This window comes from Ceratosolen solmsi, unplaced genomic scaffold (assembly GCF_000503995.2).
Source record: "Ceratosolen solmsi marchali unplaced genomic scaffold, CerSol_1.0 scaffold41, whole genome shotgun sequence".
Taxonomy (NCBI): domain Eukaryota; kingdom Metazoa; phylum Arthropoda; class Insecta; order Hymenoptera; family Agaonidae; genus Ceratosolen; species Ceratosolen solmsi.
In genome coordinates, this window is record NW_011948424.1 from 3,179,474 (window position 1) to 3,198,570 (window position 19,097).

Here is a 19,097-nt window from a genome sequence, read left to right on the forward strand (position 1 = left end):
GATCCGAGCGTGTGATCGCTATTTAGTCGAGCAACAGTTGTTGTATCACGTACGCCATTTCTTACGATCTCCGTCGTTTTATTGTATTCATTGGATATATTTTCAATTAAAGGCGAATACAATTTATTTATCCCCGTTGCATTATTTTCAGCTTAATAGACACGATCTATCAAAGCTATATTTCATTTCCATATTAAATCAGCTTGCTAAACCTCACAATCAACTAAATATGCAATTTCAATAATTATATAACTTCTAAGTACATGTATATATTGAAAAGTGGATTAATTTTTAAAAATACATGCAATTTCGGTAATGCATCGATTTTGCAAAATAAAGTTTTAACTTTATCAACGCATCTGCGTAGATGTTAAATATGTTTAAAATATCATTAAAAAAACAAAAAAAAACAAACAAAGAAATAAACCATTTTTGTTTGAATACACTATATTGCTTATATAAATATTTATATTCATTGGTAAACATTCTGATTTACCTCTGGCTCTTTATATTCATTAATACTAAATATAAGTAGGTAAAATATTATTTACATTGAAACAAATTAAATTATTCATGTATATTTTTTAAATTATCTTTATTGTTAATATTATAAGAGAAAATTATGCTCTTTTCATTCATTATTAGTCCGCGTAAATAAAGGTAAACTTATCTAATATCAGCTTAACCAAATATTATCATTGCGACGATTAATTAACATGTTTAATTTTGGGTTATTTTTCTTTATCAACGCCTAAGTTGACATTAATTTTCAACGTTATACTTGAATTATCATTCATGAGCGCTCATTCGCAAAATAACAATTTACATTCAAAACATCGCATTAGAAACATTTACCTCGTGTTTTATGCTATAATCATTAAATTTTACTGCTCATCATTTCTTTCTCTAGTTTAAAATACTCTGAAATACCTTTTTAACTGATTAATGAACTTTTTTAAGTAATAAAAATCAAAGCACGCGCATTCATTATCCATAGTTATATACGTAATTTTTACCTACTCGGCTTAATTAAATTTTAAATGCCCAACTTGTAAAAGCACATATTAAATGGAACAATAATTTGTTTTATCACATTATTATGATATTTGTTGGAAAGCGAATAAAAACTTACGAATGTAACAATAAAATAAAAAAAACACGCGCGCGCGCACACACACACACACACACACACACAAACGAACAATTATCAATTAAGCATATAATATAATGTCCAAATAATATCGATTAAATAGTGTATGGAAAATATATAATTATGGTTGATAATAATTATTTTATCACACTGTATTTTCATACTTTTACATTTATGTTATGCATTAACGATCTAAGCGAATACCTTCACAAGACTTCAATTACATATTTCAGTTTGCATGGCAGAACGTTTAATTGTAAAGAAACACGGCGCCAGTGTCACTGACCTTTAACGTTATTAGAAATTAAAAAAAAAACTTGTTTATGTTAATGCTTGTAATATCTAATATGTAAGATTTAAGTAACATACTTCCGATCGCATATAGAAGTTCAATAAAGTATCCTGGCAAGTTTTATTACGCAAAAGAGGCGCTTGAAGAATTATTTAAAGACCTATTTATTATTCTCTACTTCATTCCATTAAGATGAATTAATCAATTCAAAAGATTTAATTGTACAATTGAATATTTCAAATGAATTGTTTGAAATGTAGCGCGAATTAATAAAAAATATTATGCGGACAACTGTTGTAATGTGACAAAAATTCACTTTACCAAATTAAAAATTTTAAATCATTCGATAATAATGTTGCAAAGTAATTTTTCTTTTTTATCGAAAATTAGATTAATTTACATGGATTTAATGTTCGGAGCTATAAATCAACAATAACAAAGTCATGTTGGATGAAAAATTTTTCAAGATTTTCTAATGAAAATGTCTCATATTTTATTGTCCTATATCGTAATTTAAAGGCTACGAAATAAATTAATTTATTTGTTAAAAGCTAATTCTGCGCAACGAATCAACGCCCATTCGTCGCCCCTTGCATATTAATGTATATATATGCACACTAATGTAATGGAATATAAATTGACAATTCAGCAGTAGCGTACAATTAAATCTTATGGCTTAAAAATTTTTGTATAAAAGTATTTAATTTCACATATATCTTCTTTCATACAAATACAGAATTATAATTCAGTTTTTATTAATTAATTACGACCAAAAGTCGATGTATCATTCATCAGTTATTATATTGGACATGCATATGCATAACTGTGTAAATATCATATTTTACATAATATATTTCCATCGCGCGTTATTTGCTTTCGTGAATAATGCAATGTTCAATATAATGACTGTAAATTAAACTGATTAAATTGAATAAAAAAATTTTTTTTTTTATTCAATTATTGTTGTCGTCAATGTCTGCCTAAATTTATAATTCAATGCACAAACAATGTAAAAATTCCAAATATTCAAAGAAACATGATGGATAAATATTATTGAATAATTGTGGACTGGTTGTCAAAATACAATCGAGATATAAACAATTGATGTAACAAAACAATAGGCACTAACATAAACTCAATTGCAGATATACGGTAAATGGCTACAATCGAGCGCAATAAAAGCTATGTCATTATCATCGGTAATTAATTAGGTTTAAGTGCGTTAGCCTCTCTCACGAGTCATGTAAAAACTAGAAAAACCGCAAATATTTAATATTCCCAATAAATTGCTTTAATTGTCGTCCCTGATATTGAGTAAGTTAAAGCGTTGAGTGAGAAAATTAACGAAATATTTTTTGTACATTTTTCTCTTAATCGATATTCAAATGTCACCTTAATTCCATGCCAAGTTGAAGTAAATAAATATTTTTTTTTTATTATAAAATTAACAGGAGTATTTTGAAAGCATGATAAGATAAGAAATCGGATGATTCTTGTAATAGTCATTTACTATATTCTATATTCCTTTTGTCAATTACTGTTTTTCAAGCGATCATCCGAATGAGATTATTTAACCACAAATCAATTAGACACAAAAATTCATCTTTAATAATGTAATTTAAGTTAATCGGTAAATAATGAATTTTGGAAATTTATTACATTATAATAAGAAGAAGATTATTATAATTTAAAGAACATTATAATACATCGAATAACTCTAAGTATATTAATCATTACATAAAGAGTTCGTTTCATTATAATAGAACATACATACGTGGTATGGAAAAAAATTGAAATAAACCGTGAGAATGTGTGCGCAGATATATATTTATTGTAATTCATATTTGTAATGAAAAGAACAATCTTCATTGGCATTTCTAAAACAATCAAAACATTATCAACAAAGGCCAATCATCTCTCTCTCTCTCTCTCTCTCTCTCTCTCTCTCTCTCTCTCTCTGTCTCTCTTGTAATTTAATCAAATTATACTGCACACCATCGTTATGTAAGACATTAAATATCATTATTTAAATTTATTAATACTATAACAAATAATTTCGTCAAAATTTAAATATATTCTTAATATCTAAAATTGTATACATATTTAAATTATTATTAAAAACGTATTAGTTGCAAATTTAAAAACAAAATGAATTTTTAATTCTAGTAATATTTAAATAAAAATTTAATTATGCACTACATTTTAAGCTTAAAATTTTACATTATCATTATATTTCAATGCTAATGATGAGGGAAATAATTAAATGACGTAATAAAAATAGAATTTAATAGAAAATAAATAAAAATTTATCCTCTAACTTATATTTAAATAAGATTTATAACTAATATTGGGAATGTTCATATATTAACGTATATTGGTGCGTATGTTCGGGAAATTAAAATTAAAAATATAGAAAACGAAACGGAGAGTTTTTTTAATTTTAAAATTCATTGTCTGCATTATGATAAAAAAATGAATTGCGAATTTTTTACTTTCTAACTATACGTTACGTTATTTTAAAATTATTAATATTAAATTAAACTCTAAATGGAAATGGAAATTTCATAAATCATATATTTCTAGGAAATTTAATATATTTGATGGCTCGTGGTATCATTGAGATGATGCATAATAATTCAATATTAGATATCTGGAAATTATTTTTATCGCTAATTATTTAATAAACCATACTCCGAAAATCCATTGAATGCTTTGGTTAAAAGAGAAAATGAAATTAATTTCACGCTACATTCTTTGATTGGATATGTTAACTGGAACAAACTATTCGACTTCTCAATGTTTTGATTGGAATAAAAAATTAAATTTTTATATGTCCCACATTTAATGTGACCAGACGCAATCCGATTTTCTTTTCTCTCTCTTTTTTTTTTTTTTTTTTTTTTTTTTTTTTAGTTTGAGAATGGATAGAAATTACTTTTGAAGGAAAAAAATTCGAATTAAATTTTTTTGTAATTGTACTATTGTTGTTGTTTTGTATATCGTGACGTATTATTTCCAAGTAAATGGGTTCATTGTTTTGCGCGGTCTTGTCTGCTTCTCTTTAACTTTTCTGTAACCTAATTCAATAATACATTGTATAATAGAGGCCTATTATTGTTGAAACTTCATTCAAGTATAAGATTAGAATTATTTCTTGCGCGTCTAAGAAAAAAAAAATAAGAAGAAAAAAAAAAATTTTATAAATCGATAAAATGGTCTACGTCATCTCCAGTATACTTTCACCAGACGCTATCCGATGTTTTTCTTGATTTTTGACTTTAAGCTATGCACATGACGATAAATATAATTTTCTTCGGTGACTATGAATAGACACAAAAAATCATACGAATTGGCATTAATCGTTACCAAACTTGGCATCACTTGAAACGCTAATTGATCACGATTATGTCATTTATTGGAGACATAATTTTTCTTTTCTTTTCATTTTTTTTTTCTTCTTTTTGCACAATTTTTCAGAGAACATAATGTATATTCGTTCAGTAAAGAGTCTGTAGCCTTATAATCTCAAGTACTTTCACCTGGTGATCTTCCATAACGATACCATGGATTTTTTCAATGATATCCGTTGTGTAGTGACCTCAACTGTGAAACGCGTTTCATTTTCATTCCATGTTTGACCAGATTTAACTACATTTGTTGCTAAGTAAATAATGTTAATAATGTTGCAGAATGCCTAAGAATTACATAAAATTCGATATTCGATAATCAATATAATTATTTACTTTTTTAAACAAGCGTGTTTCGTTAGTGTTAAAATTGCTCGTAATATTTTTCAAATTTATCGAGCGTAATATATTAATTCCACTTAAATTTTAGTTTAGTGAAGAACGATAATATTTATTCTCACCTTATAAAAATTTATAAATTAATCAAATTACTCGACCATTTACGCAAATGAGCGTCTATTTAATTAAAATAATAAAAAGTCATAATAAAATATGAAATTACTCAAATTACTCCATATTTTTCATTCAAAAAATTTCATTCTGCAAAATTTAAATAAATTACTCTTACATAATAAATTGGCGTTATTCTTTAACAAGCTAATGCAAATAAATTAAATAAACAACAATTTGAAATTGTAGAAAAGAAAAATTTTCTGGGATTTAAATATATGCGTAAACATTAAATATGTATAATACTATATGTAAAAATAAATCAAAAATATGCATTTACTTTATCTATAATATTTAAATACAATGCAATTTAATGGCAATATTAATATTTTTTATAAAAATCATTTTAAATTCTAGATTCTATTTACGATAATTACATAAATATCAATTATCAGTAATAGAATGAATGTTATGATGAATAAAGTTAAGTAATCATTATTACTATTATTGTATTACTATTTCATATTTTAGTCAAATTTATTTTTCAATTTTTATTTATTAACAATTATATATATATATATATATTATACATAAACTATTATGTATTAATTTAGCACGAAATATAAAACTGTCTTAAATCAAATAAAGCAAAAAAAAAAAAACATCATATATTATAATATAAATTATACTATAACATTTATTGATAAATAGTAATGTAAATTTTCCAAGTTTTAAAACCGAAGTGATTATCTATATTTAAATATTGACTGATCACTGAAAACAGAAACGAATGTATTTATATTTATTGACTGTATACTATTACGTTGGTATTGTCAACAACTGATTTATACAGATTCATCATAGTATTCACAATTCCTTATAAATATAAAAGTTAGTATTATTTACATGTATTTTTTAAGCAAAGAGCTAAATATAATAAAATTCAAATATTAAATATTTCCTGTAAATGAATTATATGTTATGCTGCTTTGCAAATTTTCCTACTTTATTTCCTATATATATATATATATATATATATATATATATACGTGACATCCCTTCTATCGATTAGTCGTTCAACAACCGTGCGATAACGATTGTTGCTAAAGCTACAATTTTAAAACTACGAGAAAGAAAAGAAAAAACGTGTTAAATATTTAACTGAATAACTAATGAATAGTAGAAAGAAAGGAACAGTCTAGGCGCTAGCAAATCGATTAAACTGACCAGCAACAATGTCGGTATGTTTGACTTTGCAAGCAAGAATGATGCGACGAGGCCGTGGCAGCGCTTAGAAACGCGGCTCTTTGTGAATTCCCAGATGACCAGATCATAGCACAAGTTTCGACATGCTTGCATGAATTATACGTTCCGTAGATGCATTTGTGCGCACATGTGCGTGACGATTGTGCAGAGATGCAGGTATGATGACGCTGCTTCTCATACCCCTAATGCAACCGAATGACATCGCGGGTTTGAGTAAAAATCTGATCTATTAATAATCCATTGCTGCTATATGCAGTGAAATGGCCATGAATTTACAATTATTGATAAGGACTAAAGCAGTTGCTGCTTGCAGGTATAAAGGCAACGCTTCTTTGCTGTCATCAGCAAATATGTGGAAGTCTGGATGAACATTGATTATGCCCTTGCTCTTTACTTTATTGATATAGATTAATTGTTTTTCTATTTCACTGACTCTAATTCACTGATGGAATTATTTTGAAAATAAAAAAAATGTTAAAAATGTTGAACCTCTAGATTTGCTGAAATTATTATGTATTGTAAGAATTATGTATTGTCAATTATTACCGAGCCGTGATGTCGATGAAGCTCATCTTGCATTCGTATATCCTTTTTATTCAGTTCGTTTGAACATATATTTCTAAATATTAGGTAAATTATCTGACATCTAAATTAATTTAAGATTTTTTGTATTGGCGCTTAGTATAATGAATATAAATGGCGAATATTTTATCAATAGTTTATTATAATTCAACGATTCATAATAAAATTATATTTTAAAATGGATTTTAAAATCCATTTTAAATGTAAGCAATAAATATCCATTCGTTGTTTAAGAAGAATTTTGGATATGATATTAGAAAAAAACTCCGTTCAAACTAATAGCAGTATTTTTTTTAAGGAAAAAATCCTGTATTAAGTTTTATTACGTCATGATTCCAATAAAAACGATTGTCAAAAAGTAGTGGCAAATGTTTTCTCTACGTTCTATGAAAATGTAAGAATTACACGTGAAAATTGGCAATTTCATATTTCTATATTGTATGGATTTCACAAAAGTCATATATATTAATTATTATATTATGTATCACGTACACTGACATGATATTCATTAATTTGTTAAACTTACATTATTTTTTTTTTTAAATTACGCAGTATGCAAACAATACTATTATCGAGATAGAAAAAAGTAATATATATGTGATAAAATTATATTACACGGGCATATCATATTAAGATATTTATATAATAATAGGCGTCTGAAATTTTTTTATAAATTAATTACAGCCATTTGTGATATATAGATTAAATTAATACTCATTAATTCTCATACTTATGAAACAAATACAAAAATGTTCAACAAATATTAATTATCTATAATAAATAAATGAATAGTCTATAGAAAAATAATATCATTCACTAATATATTGCATATTAAAATAATTTAATCTATAATAAAACTATCTAATTATAGAATAAGATCGTATGTCAATGTGTAAGCGAAGTATAATTGTAAGTGCGAACAATTTTGAAAAATAATTCGCACATATTTTATATAATCAATAAATTCAAAATTAAGCAATACAAATCAATAGTATTATCAGCTACCAAAGAATGCTGTTTATATATTTATAAAGAAATTCAAATATTTAAATCATGCAGTTTCACAAAAATAACTCATAAACGGTAATCTTTAAAATTATCATTATAATGCAAGTTGACAGAATTCAAATTCAATTCAATTATTTTATTTATTTTTTTTTTAATCAACAATGTAATTTTCCATTGCTAAAATATTCAATTTTTATTGTTAAATTAAAATATAATTCGGCTTATAACATGAAAAAAATTTTTTAATCTGCACAGAATTTATTAAATTTCGAACAAATTCATACGAAATGAAGATAATTACGAATATTATTTACCAAAACAACAATTGTCAAACAATATACAAACATAAACGGTCGTATAATATACGTATAACGTTATCAACTAGAAATTTATATTCAATAAAATAAATATTCGTGAATTGTATGAAATTTCACTATTTTGGAACACAAATATTCATCGTATAAAAATATGTGATTAATCAAGGTACGAAGATTTCTACATTTGAATATCAATTCATTTATACATTTGTACAAATAATAATAATAATAATTATAATGTAACTGACTCGCTATTATAGAAAAATTGTTATCCTATATACATATTACGAAGCGTAATTTGTCTTTAAAAATTTTAAGTACACATGAAATTATATAATTGAAATAATTTTATAAATTTTAGAGAAAAAAATATTATTGATAATAATAAATCTTGTATTTATAGAGAATTAATTATATTATAAAAAAAAGTCGACATTTTTATTAAAAATTAGCATTAATTTTTCATTTGGAATTTTCATGAAAGTAATAAATGTATTTATAGAAAAATTGATTATATTAATATAACATATTGATAATATCAGGTATCAATGTTTATCTTTAAATCATCAAACTTATCGTCAGCTTTATTTTATTTCCGTTGCTTGTTTTTTTTTTGCTTTTTTTTTTTATCACATTTAATAAATAAAAATAATTCATCATATATGATTATTGTTCTATTCTATCTAATTATTTAAAACTATATTGAATGTGTAGTTATACTATTGCTGTAGTTATACTATTTTAATATTATTATGTTAATACTAAATATATAAATACCGATGTACCTTATGATCTTATAGGAATTCATCTAATTTACATATCTTAAAAATCTGTTTTCGTAAGTATTAGATGAATGCTAATATACTTGTTTTCATTCCAGCCTTCCACTTTTATAATATCAAAGCCATATTGTAACAAAATTATTTTTAATACTATAACATATATCATCATCTGTAAAGAACTTAGTCGTTTCCATAATGGCTCATCGACTAAGGAAAATAAGATTTAATTTATTAAATAAAAGAATATTAAGAAAAATATTTTTAAAAATTCTCAAATTACAATAAATTAATTATAATACTATGCTCCAACTATCTATATTATTTATTTCACAATCAGTAAAAATTTTCTCTAAAATGCATAGCACTATACTTAATAAGTGTGTATATTAATAAAAATATATTATTGTGTAATATAGAGAAATTGAACTTTATTATTGCTGAAATTAAATGATTAAATACTTTGATTTCAGTAACAATATATCGACATATATTATTTAATTTAGCAATATTGTTTATATATATATATATATATATATATATGTGTGTGTGTGTGTGTGTGTGTATAATCAACTTTTTCAAATTGAATCCAGCGAGCTTGGTCAAAATAAATTAATAAATGAGCAAATATGCGAAAGAATAAAATAGAATATAGAGTACGATAAACAATTGTATCGATGAGTTCATTGAGTACGCAAGCGAAAGATCACAATTTATGTTTGTCAAAAAAAAAAAAAAAAAAAAAAAAAAAAAAAAAAAACTGAGGTTATAATTGATTTTCATAGCGCGTCATGCTGACCCAACGTCATCAGGTGATCGAAAAAAAGAAATACAATAATTTTATTCAGCACGGAATAAACTCAGAAATTATTCAATGAAGGTTAATTGTGAAATCAAATTCTAAGACAAGAAGAAGCATAAAAGTAATCAGATAAAACATTTAAGAGTAGATGAATCCTACGAACGACAAAACAATATAATAAAAAATTATATGTTTCTGAATAGATATATACTAACAAAGGTTGAAACTATATATACAAACAAAAATAACTATCTATACTATAATTTTGGTATAGATACAATGGCTATTGTAGAATTTAAATAAAAGAATTCTTTTAATACTTATCGGAAAAACGAGAAAAGTTTTAATTTGCAAGTTTATCAGAAAATCTACTTATTGATTGGGGAAATTAAAAAGCTCGAGCATATTTCAATATAAATACACAATGTAATAATGAAAATAATATTTCAATAACTACGAATGAACGCAAACAACAAAATATAATAAAAGCAATACTATTTTATGCGTGTTTTAATCAATATGCTAATAAGCTTTAAAACTCTTCAAATGATTTAATATAATTTTTAATAAATGCAGAACGTATTAAGTGTAATTTTAGAGAAATTTTTTCATATGAAAGCTTAAGTTTAATGAAGTTGATACAATTGGATTGAATGAACGAAATTGTAATGAAAATTATGGACACAATCGTACATAAGACAATACGAAAACATATCTTTTGAACAATATCAGTAAATCTTTGGTAAATTTAAATTCCCAAATTAAAATTAATAGATATTCAGTTGTCAAAATATTAAGAAATTTATTCTCTATGCTGGTACTTGGAAAATATTATACAGCATTGCTAACATTTGTTAAATGTCTATAGCGTTCCATTTTCGTTGCTAAACAAAGAAACAAATTTGCCATAAATACTTGAAACTCTATGGATTCATTAAATTTTTAACGACTAATTGATAAATTCGAAACAATCCAACCAAATAATTAAAGCTAATTTAATGGAATCATACTGAAAAATATTATATTATAAATGTTTTACATCTTTTAATCCCATCGAATAATACAAAAATTTTAATGTCAAATGTATTTAAAATACTGAATGTAAAACATCATAAAAGTATATGAATATAATATAGAAATATATTATATTATAGTTATATTTAATAATGAATAGATAATATCGCAAATGCTTATACCTTTAATTAATACAAAAATAATACCTATCACATAAAATAAAATTAAATTTGCTTTTCTGATATTTAAGCGTTTCATTTGCCTACTTACTTTTTAATAAAAGCACCACATTGATTTATGATATACATATATCATTTTTATTTTAATGGCTTATACATTTCAAACAGATGTGCATAATAATATAAGTAATAAAATTAATTTTCATTCATCACAGAACTTAGTTATCTTATATATTATCTTTGTTGCATTAATCAGGATTGTTAATTTAAACAAGATTATTGAGTAATATGTACGAACAATAATGCAACAATGGCTATGCTAAGATACCAAATCACATTATATAATCCATCTAATAAGAAGTGCGCGTGGAGAAAGTTTTGAATATATATTAAAAACAACAGTAAAATAATTACTTAATGCAAGTATAAAAAGTAACGATTAACGTATAATATTGAAGGATGATCGTTCAAAAGAAAATCATAAGTCGTATTTTCACTTACGTATTCATAAATTTATGTTTACATACGACGTGTAAACTGCAATTATAAAAAAAAAAAAAAAAAAAAAAAAATACAAAACAATTACATGCTGCGAATTTCGTTTAATTGTATCTCTGATATCGATGAATATTCACCTTAAAATAATGACTAATTCTGCATATTATCACATAAATAATATATTAGCAGCTGAATGCGTTGTGTCATTGAACTTATTATTTATTGTACCCGACCAGCTTTTGCAATGACACCCCGCTATGTAAAATCCTCAATTTCACAATATGATGGAAGAAAAGTGTCGCTGCCTCAGAATAATAGGAAAAATATCTTTAGCATTATGCACACGGCACATACGAACATATGGGGATTGGTTTCCGTGTAATTTATGCAACACGACGTCGATTTTGCAATGACGCGACGCTATTAGTAACGCCATTCGCTTGCACGTTGAAGATAGAGAAGATCGACATCGATATCCCTTTATTCATTAATGAGTAGAAGCTTAAGATTTAAGCCTGCCATCATCATATAAGCTGGAGATTTTTTTTAAGTATTTTCAATTTCGAGGCATAATTTACGGCCAAATAAACGAACTCCAAATGCAAACTTCGAAAAGATTTCATTACTTTTTTTATACTATAATGATACAATTTTATAATGATATTAAAACTTGTGTTTGTAGTGTAGGCTTTGGAAATTATATATTTTTTTTTTATTTTAACAGTTCAATTAATACTTTGAACAATCAGATACATAAAATCTAATCTAATCTAAAGTTAGTAAAGTTTTACATTTTTGTTTAAATTGAAATTTATTTTTATGTTTTTATAATATAAAACTAGATTGTAATATTTTGATTTTTCTATAAATTCAGACATACGTATTGTAAGTGTTAAAATTATAAATTTTATAAGATACGAATATATTATCTAATAATTTTTAAGTTTTTTAAGAATTTTTAAGTTCAGCCGAAAAATAGTGTATGATTTTTCCTAATATTTATCTCGATATACATAAAATCAGAGATATAAAATTACAAATAAATAAATAATTATATCTATATATATATATATATATATATATATATATATACGTAATTAATTAATAAAAAAAATTTTTTTCATTGTTTAACTGCAAAGTATGAAGTAATAAGTTTCCAAAAAATATCAGATGTTTTACTTATGTACTTAGAAATAATTGAAAAAAAAAATATATATATATGTATTATAAACATTTTATGTATAATTGGAATATATTCCAATTAATTATTTCGTAAATATATTAACGATTCAAATATTAAATTAAGAAAAATATAAGCATAAAATTTCTTGAAAATAATTGATATCTAATATAACAATTTACAAATATTTATATATTATTTTAATTTTTATATTAAATTTTGTATTTATATATTCTACCAATATTTAATTAAATATATGTATATTATTTTTTATTTAAATATAATAACATGCCTTGTAAGATATTCATTTACTTTGAAGCAAATTATTGAAATATATATTTATCATAAAAATATAGAAAATATCAAATACTAATTATAAATGTTTGATTACATTACACTACAATATAACCGTACATTACTATAAATTTATCAAAAAGTTTATAAACAATAATCAATATAATTGTATAAAATATTACAATAAATTAATTACAAAAACAATTTTAGATCAAATAGTTTTTAAATCCGTGTTAAAACATCGAGACGCATTACATATATTAATTCAAGCACCTGCGTTGTCAAAATTTTGTCATTAAAAATAAAAATAAAAATTATAATTGGGATAGTATCATATTTATATTAAAAATAAGAGTTTTATCAATATTTTATAAAATAAATACACAAGAAGCAAATTTTTTTTATACTTTTTTTAATATCATAGAAGAAGATAACGATGGCATACAATTATCCTCTATATTTTCTTTAACAATAGGTTAAAAAATCACGAAATTTATTGGCGAGTTCCCTCTAGAAACGAATTATAAAAAAGAATTGACATTTTTCTAATTTTCACCAGAGTATAAAATTAAGGCACCCGACAATCTTAACCGCAATAATATTTGGTTAAACAATGTAAATGTTTAGGCAATGCTCTTGGTGATTACAAATTCGAAGTGATTCTATAAAAAATGCAGATGCCAACAACATCGTTGCATGCCCGAATGTAATTCTGTAGACAACTGTTCGTTTCATCGATATTATAATATTATTTCAAGTAATATCTAATCAAAGACGAACTTCCGCTCACAAACCCTTTATCTTATCATTTTAGCGTATCCATCTTGCAATCATATTTCATTGGTTTTTATAAAAATTATGTTTCTAAATATAACGAGCACAACAAGAATATATTGGAAGGACTAAAAAAATCATAACATCGTGAAAACTTCGTATCCGGCTGCTCTGATATTCTCTGATATTAATTAATATATTTTTAAATAAAAATAAATCTGATTTCGCGCCAATGGAGGAATGTTCAGCTCTTGCAAGTACGTAAAATACCAGCATAGTAAATAAAATGTATTTAACAAGTGCAAGTAAGAGACATATTTAGTGTAAAGATTGGAGCCAGAATACACAATTCGTTTAAGGCCGAAATCTACTCCAAGATCTTTTATGATTAAATTTTAATTGCGCATTCTGTAATTAAATTTATATTGTAGCACTGCCACAATTCTTAATTGCCAGTGGTGCCAATAAAATAGAGATTTTCAATAGAAATATGAGTAAGAATGGCCATTATTTGTAAATCGCCTTAATTCACTATAAAATATAATCGTTAAGTGAGGTGTGAGTAAATTGAAAATTCAGATAAATCAATAAAAAAAAAAACTTTATTAAAACGAAAGAATTTCATCGTACATCGGAAGGAACATTTATTTAATTCGATAGGCATAATGTTAAATAAGATGCCAAGAATAGGTTCCTTTAAAAGCATGACCATATTAGCTTACGGAAAAGCATATTGGCTTTCATTATGTAAAAATAATAATTTGGCTTCAAAAGGCTGTCCCTCTCCTCAAGAATAAATAATTCCGCTCGATATATATACATATGTATACATATACATACATGCTTTACACACATAAATATATACATACGTGCTTACAGGCTTACACACACATATATACACACACATATATATATAACAACTATTCTTATTGGGAAAAAGGATCGTTATTTCTTATTATATGGTCGATAAAAAAAAAAAAAAAAAAAAAAAAAAAAAAAAAAAAATCACACGTCACTCCCCTGATATTGGCTCTCAGCGGCTGAAATTGGCCTCGAGCCTTCATAATACACCAAGCTTCGTCACGAGCAGCGACTTTTCGCGATGAGCCCGCGCGAAAAGAAGTGTAGATACGCTAAAAATCCAAGGGCAATGTAAAGCAACGTAGGCATGAACTAGTCATGCACAGGCATGACCTCCGTGAACTCCTCGACGCTCGCCAGTACCTCGGACTCGCGGAGTGGTAGCTCGAGGATACGCGGCCCGTAAAGAAGGACGTAGGCGCAGTGCCAGTCCCCGCCGCCGCTGAGCTTCAGCACCTCTTCGCTCGTCACAATGCTGATGTTCTCGTCGTCACACTTGAGCCAGGTATCACCCTTCTGACGTACCCAGGCCACGTAGTGACCGCTGCTGCTCGTACGGCCCTGATGAGTCAACACCGCCTGGAGGGTATAATAGCCGCTGTTGTTCGATCCAAGATCTAGAAAGCGGTTCGTCAACTTTGATATTTAACGAATACTGATTCGATCGAAAGTTTAATTGTTTAATTAAGGGATCGGCAATTAAACTACGATCCAGCCTCATATTATTAACGTTTTGCGGTCCGGTAAAAAAATTTCATTTAACACTAATATGTGGATACGTATTCTTACCCAATTTTATCTTATAACTTGTACAATATATTACATATATATAGAAAAAATTTAAATAAATATTAGATGATTACGAGATTAATAAAGCATTTAATTTTTTTTATAAAATATAAATGTATATTTATACAATTTTACGTATGTCATGTATTTATTATACAAATTTCGTTATAAATTTTTATATATTCTGATTGACTCGACCGATGATATTCTAATATATTATCCACGAAAATCAAAATTCCATATAAGGTAAAACATTTACTTAGAGATTACTTATAAAATTCACTTTCATGTATTGAAAATTCAATGGGTTTTTGTAGATTAGGATAAATTAATATTTTATAGTTTAACTACAAACAATACAAAGTCAAATCGTAATATTGATATTAAAGTTAATTTTGTTAAACTGTACTCTTGTTATAGGGTAAGAAAAAAATTATAAAAATATGAAAGTACAAGAATGAACTTACCGTCTGGAAACCAAAATGGTTCTTCTTTCGTTTCATTCTTCTTAGTTTCTTTCTTATCTTGCTTATCTTTAACATTACTAAGCTCTAATTGGGCTTCTTCGAGTTGCTGGAATTTTTCACGCATCGGGGTTAACTTAGTCTGTAATTCTTTCGTACATAAGTCGAATGCATCAAAATTTAACGTAAATTTTACGTCTTTCAAAATCTTTGCATTAATAGCCTCTTTCTCTTTAAAGAAGAAACGAACGAATTGAATGGTTAAATATGCTGGTAATCGACTAATTCTTGACTAAAACAAAAATATTCTAGCCTATAATTTATTCATTTTATAATTCTTTCATTTTTTGTGTTATTAATATTGTCAATGCATACGTTGAAGTTGAAAAATTAATTGTATTATCAAAATTAACCTTGTACCGTTTTCGTATAAATGGCATCCCTTTCAAGCGTTGGAGACAGTTTTGTAATTTGTTCTTCCATCTTATTTTTAAGTCCATCAAACATGTATTTGATTTCCGTCGATATGAAACAACTTAATTGTAAAAATTCTTCTTTTCCGGTAGTTGGTGTTTCATCTTGCGATTCGGTGCATTTCAGTTCTGTATCGAAAGTACCACCAAAATATTGTTCAATCAGAGATCTTGGTTTATAAGTAGCAGTGTCACTTGTTATAGCAGAGTTTTCCTAAAAAGATTGTTTATAGAAATGATAAATGCGATTTTTAATTAATTAATTCAACCGTTTAAAATAATATATATAAAATTTCAATTATATGGACTTGTAATTCGCTCAAATTTTTCTTAAAAAAGAAAAAGAACATAAAATTAATAGGCTAATGAAATACATTGCAAAAAATTAGTGCAATCATTAAAAATAATAATTAATAATTATTTAACTAATAAAATCTGTTACTTATTTCATTGGATTTATTATTCTGTTACCTTAGCGGGTAATTTTTGTTGTAACATTCTAACAAGTTCTGTCCAACATTCATTAGCATCTTGCTGTTGGAAGCCGCCCATTTTAGATTTTTCTGCGAATCTAGGAAAGGCAGAATGCATCATTTGAACTAAAACAACTGGTGGTAAAGAGGATCCTTTGTCCATTCCTTCGTACAAATCCCTTAAGGCAGCCGTTATACTTTGTGAGGGTACAAATTGCAAACTATCGTTGGTAAGACCACCGGAAAAACTTTTGAGTGCTTCTCGCAATTCGGGTACTGTTTTTAAACACTGAACCGTAGCATTTAAATAACAAGTATTACCAAGATTAGTCAAGCCGGCTGGCAAGTCTAACACAGACGATAATTCATATTCACTCATGTCTTCTAAAAATATTGGCTTTTCAGCAGGTTCGTTGGGTATATCTTCCTCTTTAGATCCCATCATTAGTACAGTAAGTCCCTAGAATATCATTATTGCGATAATTTCATGTATCATAATTTTCAAATGCTAATTAAAGTATCTTTAAATATAATAATACTACTATAGCATTATATAGTCGATAATTTTATTAATAAAACCAATTAAAAAAAATTAATCTCCAATGCTCTATTTCACGATTAACTGAATTATATTTTTAATTTTAATTAATTGGCAAAAAATATATTGAATATTTTACTAATATTAGCATTAAAATTAAAATTTTAGCATTAAATATGCCATTCGTTCGGTAAATGATTTATTTCATACTGACTTTCAAGTTTTTATTTTTAAAATATTACGCTAATAAGTAATTTTTTTAATTTATAGGCAAAACTGCTGTTAATTATTATTAATCTTAAAAGAATGTAATTTAATAACCAACGACTAACATTTTATTACTAAAAAATGAAAAATATTAAATTAATCACATACATTATTTATTTTAATATTTCTCCAATCATCTTTTAACGTAATGCCCTTTAGCATAACTTTTTGTCTCTCTGGTGGAATTCCGGTCAGTGTAAAGAGCTGTGCTTTGAACAGCATTACTTCATCGTCTGTGCTAACTTCCACATTAGGAAAAATTACTTTACCCCATTTCACTTTGACTGAAAGAAAAATGATCAAAATATATGAATAAAATAATTACTCTCTTGATAATAATTAAAACTCAAGTTCAAAAACAGAAACTCATGCTAGAGATATTTCATTGAGGTTATGAGGTTAGAAGAACAAAAACCATTATATCATAATATTTACTTACTTGTGTATTTAGGCATTTTTTCAGACTCACACTCGTTCAATGTGCAAACGATACTTTATACTTATTAATTATTTGGTGTTCAAAATACTTAAATATAAATTAAATGCACAATAAAAATCCAACGCAGTGGAAATCGATGAAATGATTTCTACTTTTCTATATTTTATGCTTTTAAAGGCTAACTTCTCGGCAGGTCCAATTTAATGCGATTGTTTTCATGAGTTTTCATGTATATTGCCACTGTTAAATTTTATATAAATCCGGCCAGTGGGATCATAATGAGCGCAAAATACAAGTCCATTTGGTAAACTCATCGATATTATAATCAACGTAGCATCGCTCATTCGCAATGTTCGAATTTTCGAAAATTTGGAAATCACACCTCAATCCAATCATACCTCAATCCATTCGCATTTAAAAAATTCTTTCGCTTTAATTAGAAAAATTGGTAACGTTTTGTTTAGTTATAGTATATATTACATCATTTATGTATAATAAAACGGAATATGTAATAAATTAAATTACTGAGCATATTTTTAGCGCGATTTTTAGAATAATCTACGAAAAGAAATATTGCAGTTAAATATGTAACGGCGATGTCAGGAATTTATAACTTGAAACGTTTGAACACATCTGTCAATTATTTTAGAGTCTTACAGTAATGCAGTTAACTTTTTAATATTTTTCTTTTTTAATTTACTAGCAAGAACTATACGGTTATTAATTGTCATATACGATTGAAAAATAGTTAAAATATCAATTACAATGGAAAATTGAATTAAAATGTTTTTTCAGCTGTCT

The 19,097-nt window shown here is 25.8% G+C and overlaps 1 protein-coding gene across 1 annotated transcript; it reads right to left on the reverse strand.

Moving 5' to 3' along the window:
* Positions 1–14,979: 14,979 nt before the first annotated feature.
* Positions 14,980–18,471, reverse strand: Usp14 (ubiquitin specific protease 14). The gene is made up of 6 exons (XM_011499971.1): positions 18,297–18,471; positions 17,966–18,141; positions 17,051–17,512; positions 16,527–16,793; positions 16,110–16,398; positions 14,980–15,470 (listed from the first exon to the last, which is right to left on the reverse strand). Exons 1-6 carry the CDS (start codon positions 18,310–18,312, stop codon positions 15,166–15,168), a joined length of 1,515 nt encoding a protein of 504 aa, XP_011498273.1. The 5' UTR covers positions 18,313–18,471; the 3' UTR covers positions 14,980–15,165.
* Between the last annotated feature and the right edge of the window lie 626 nt (positions 18,472–19,097).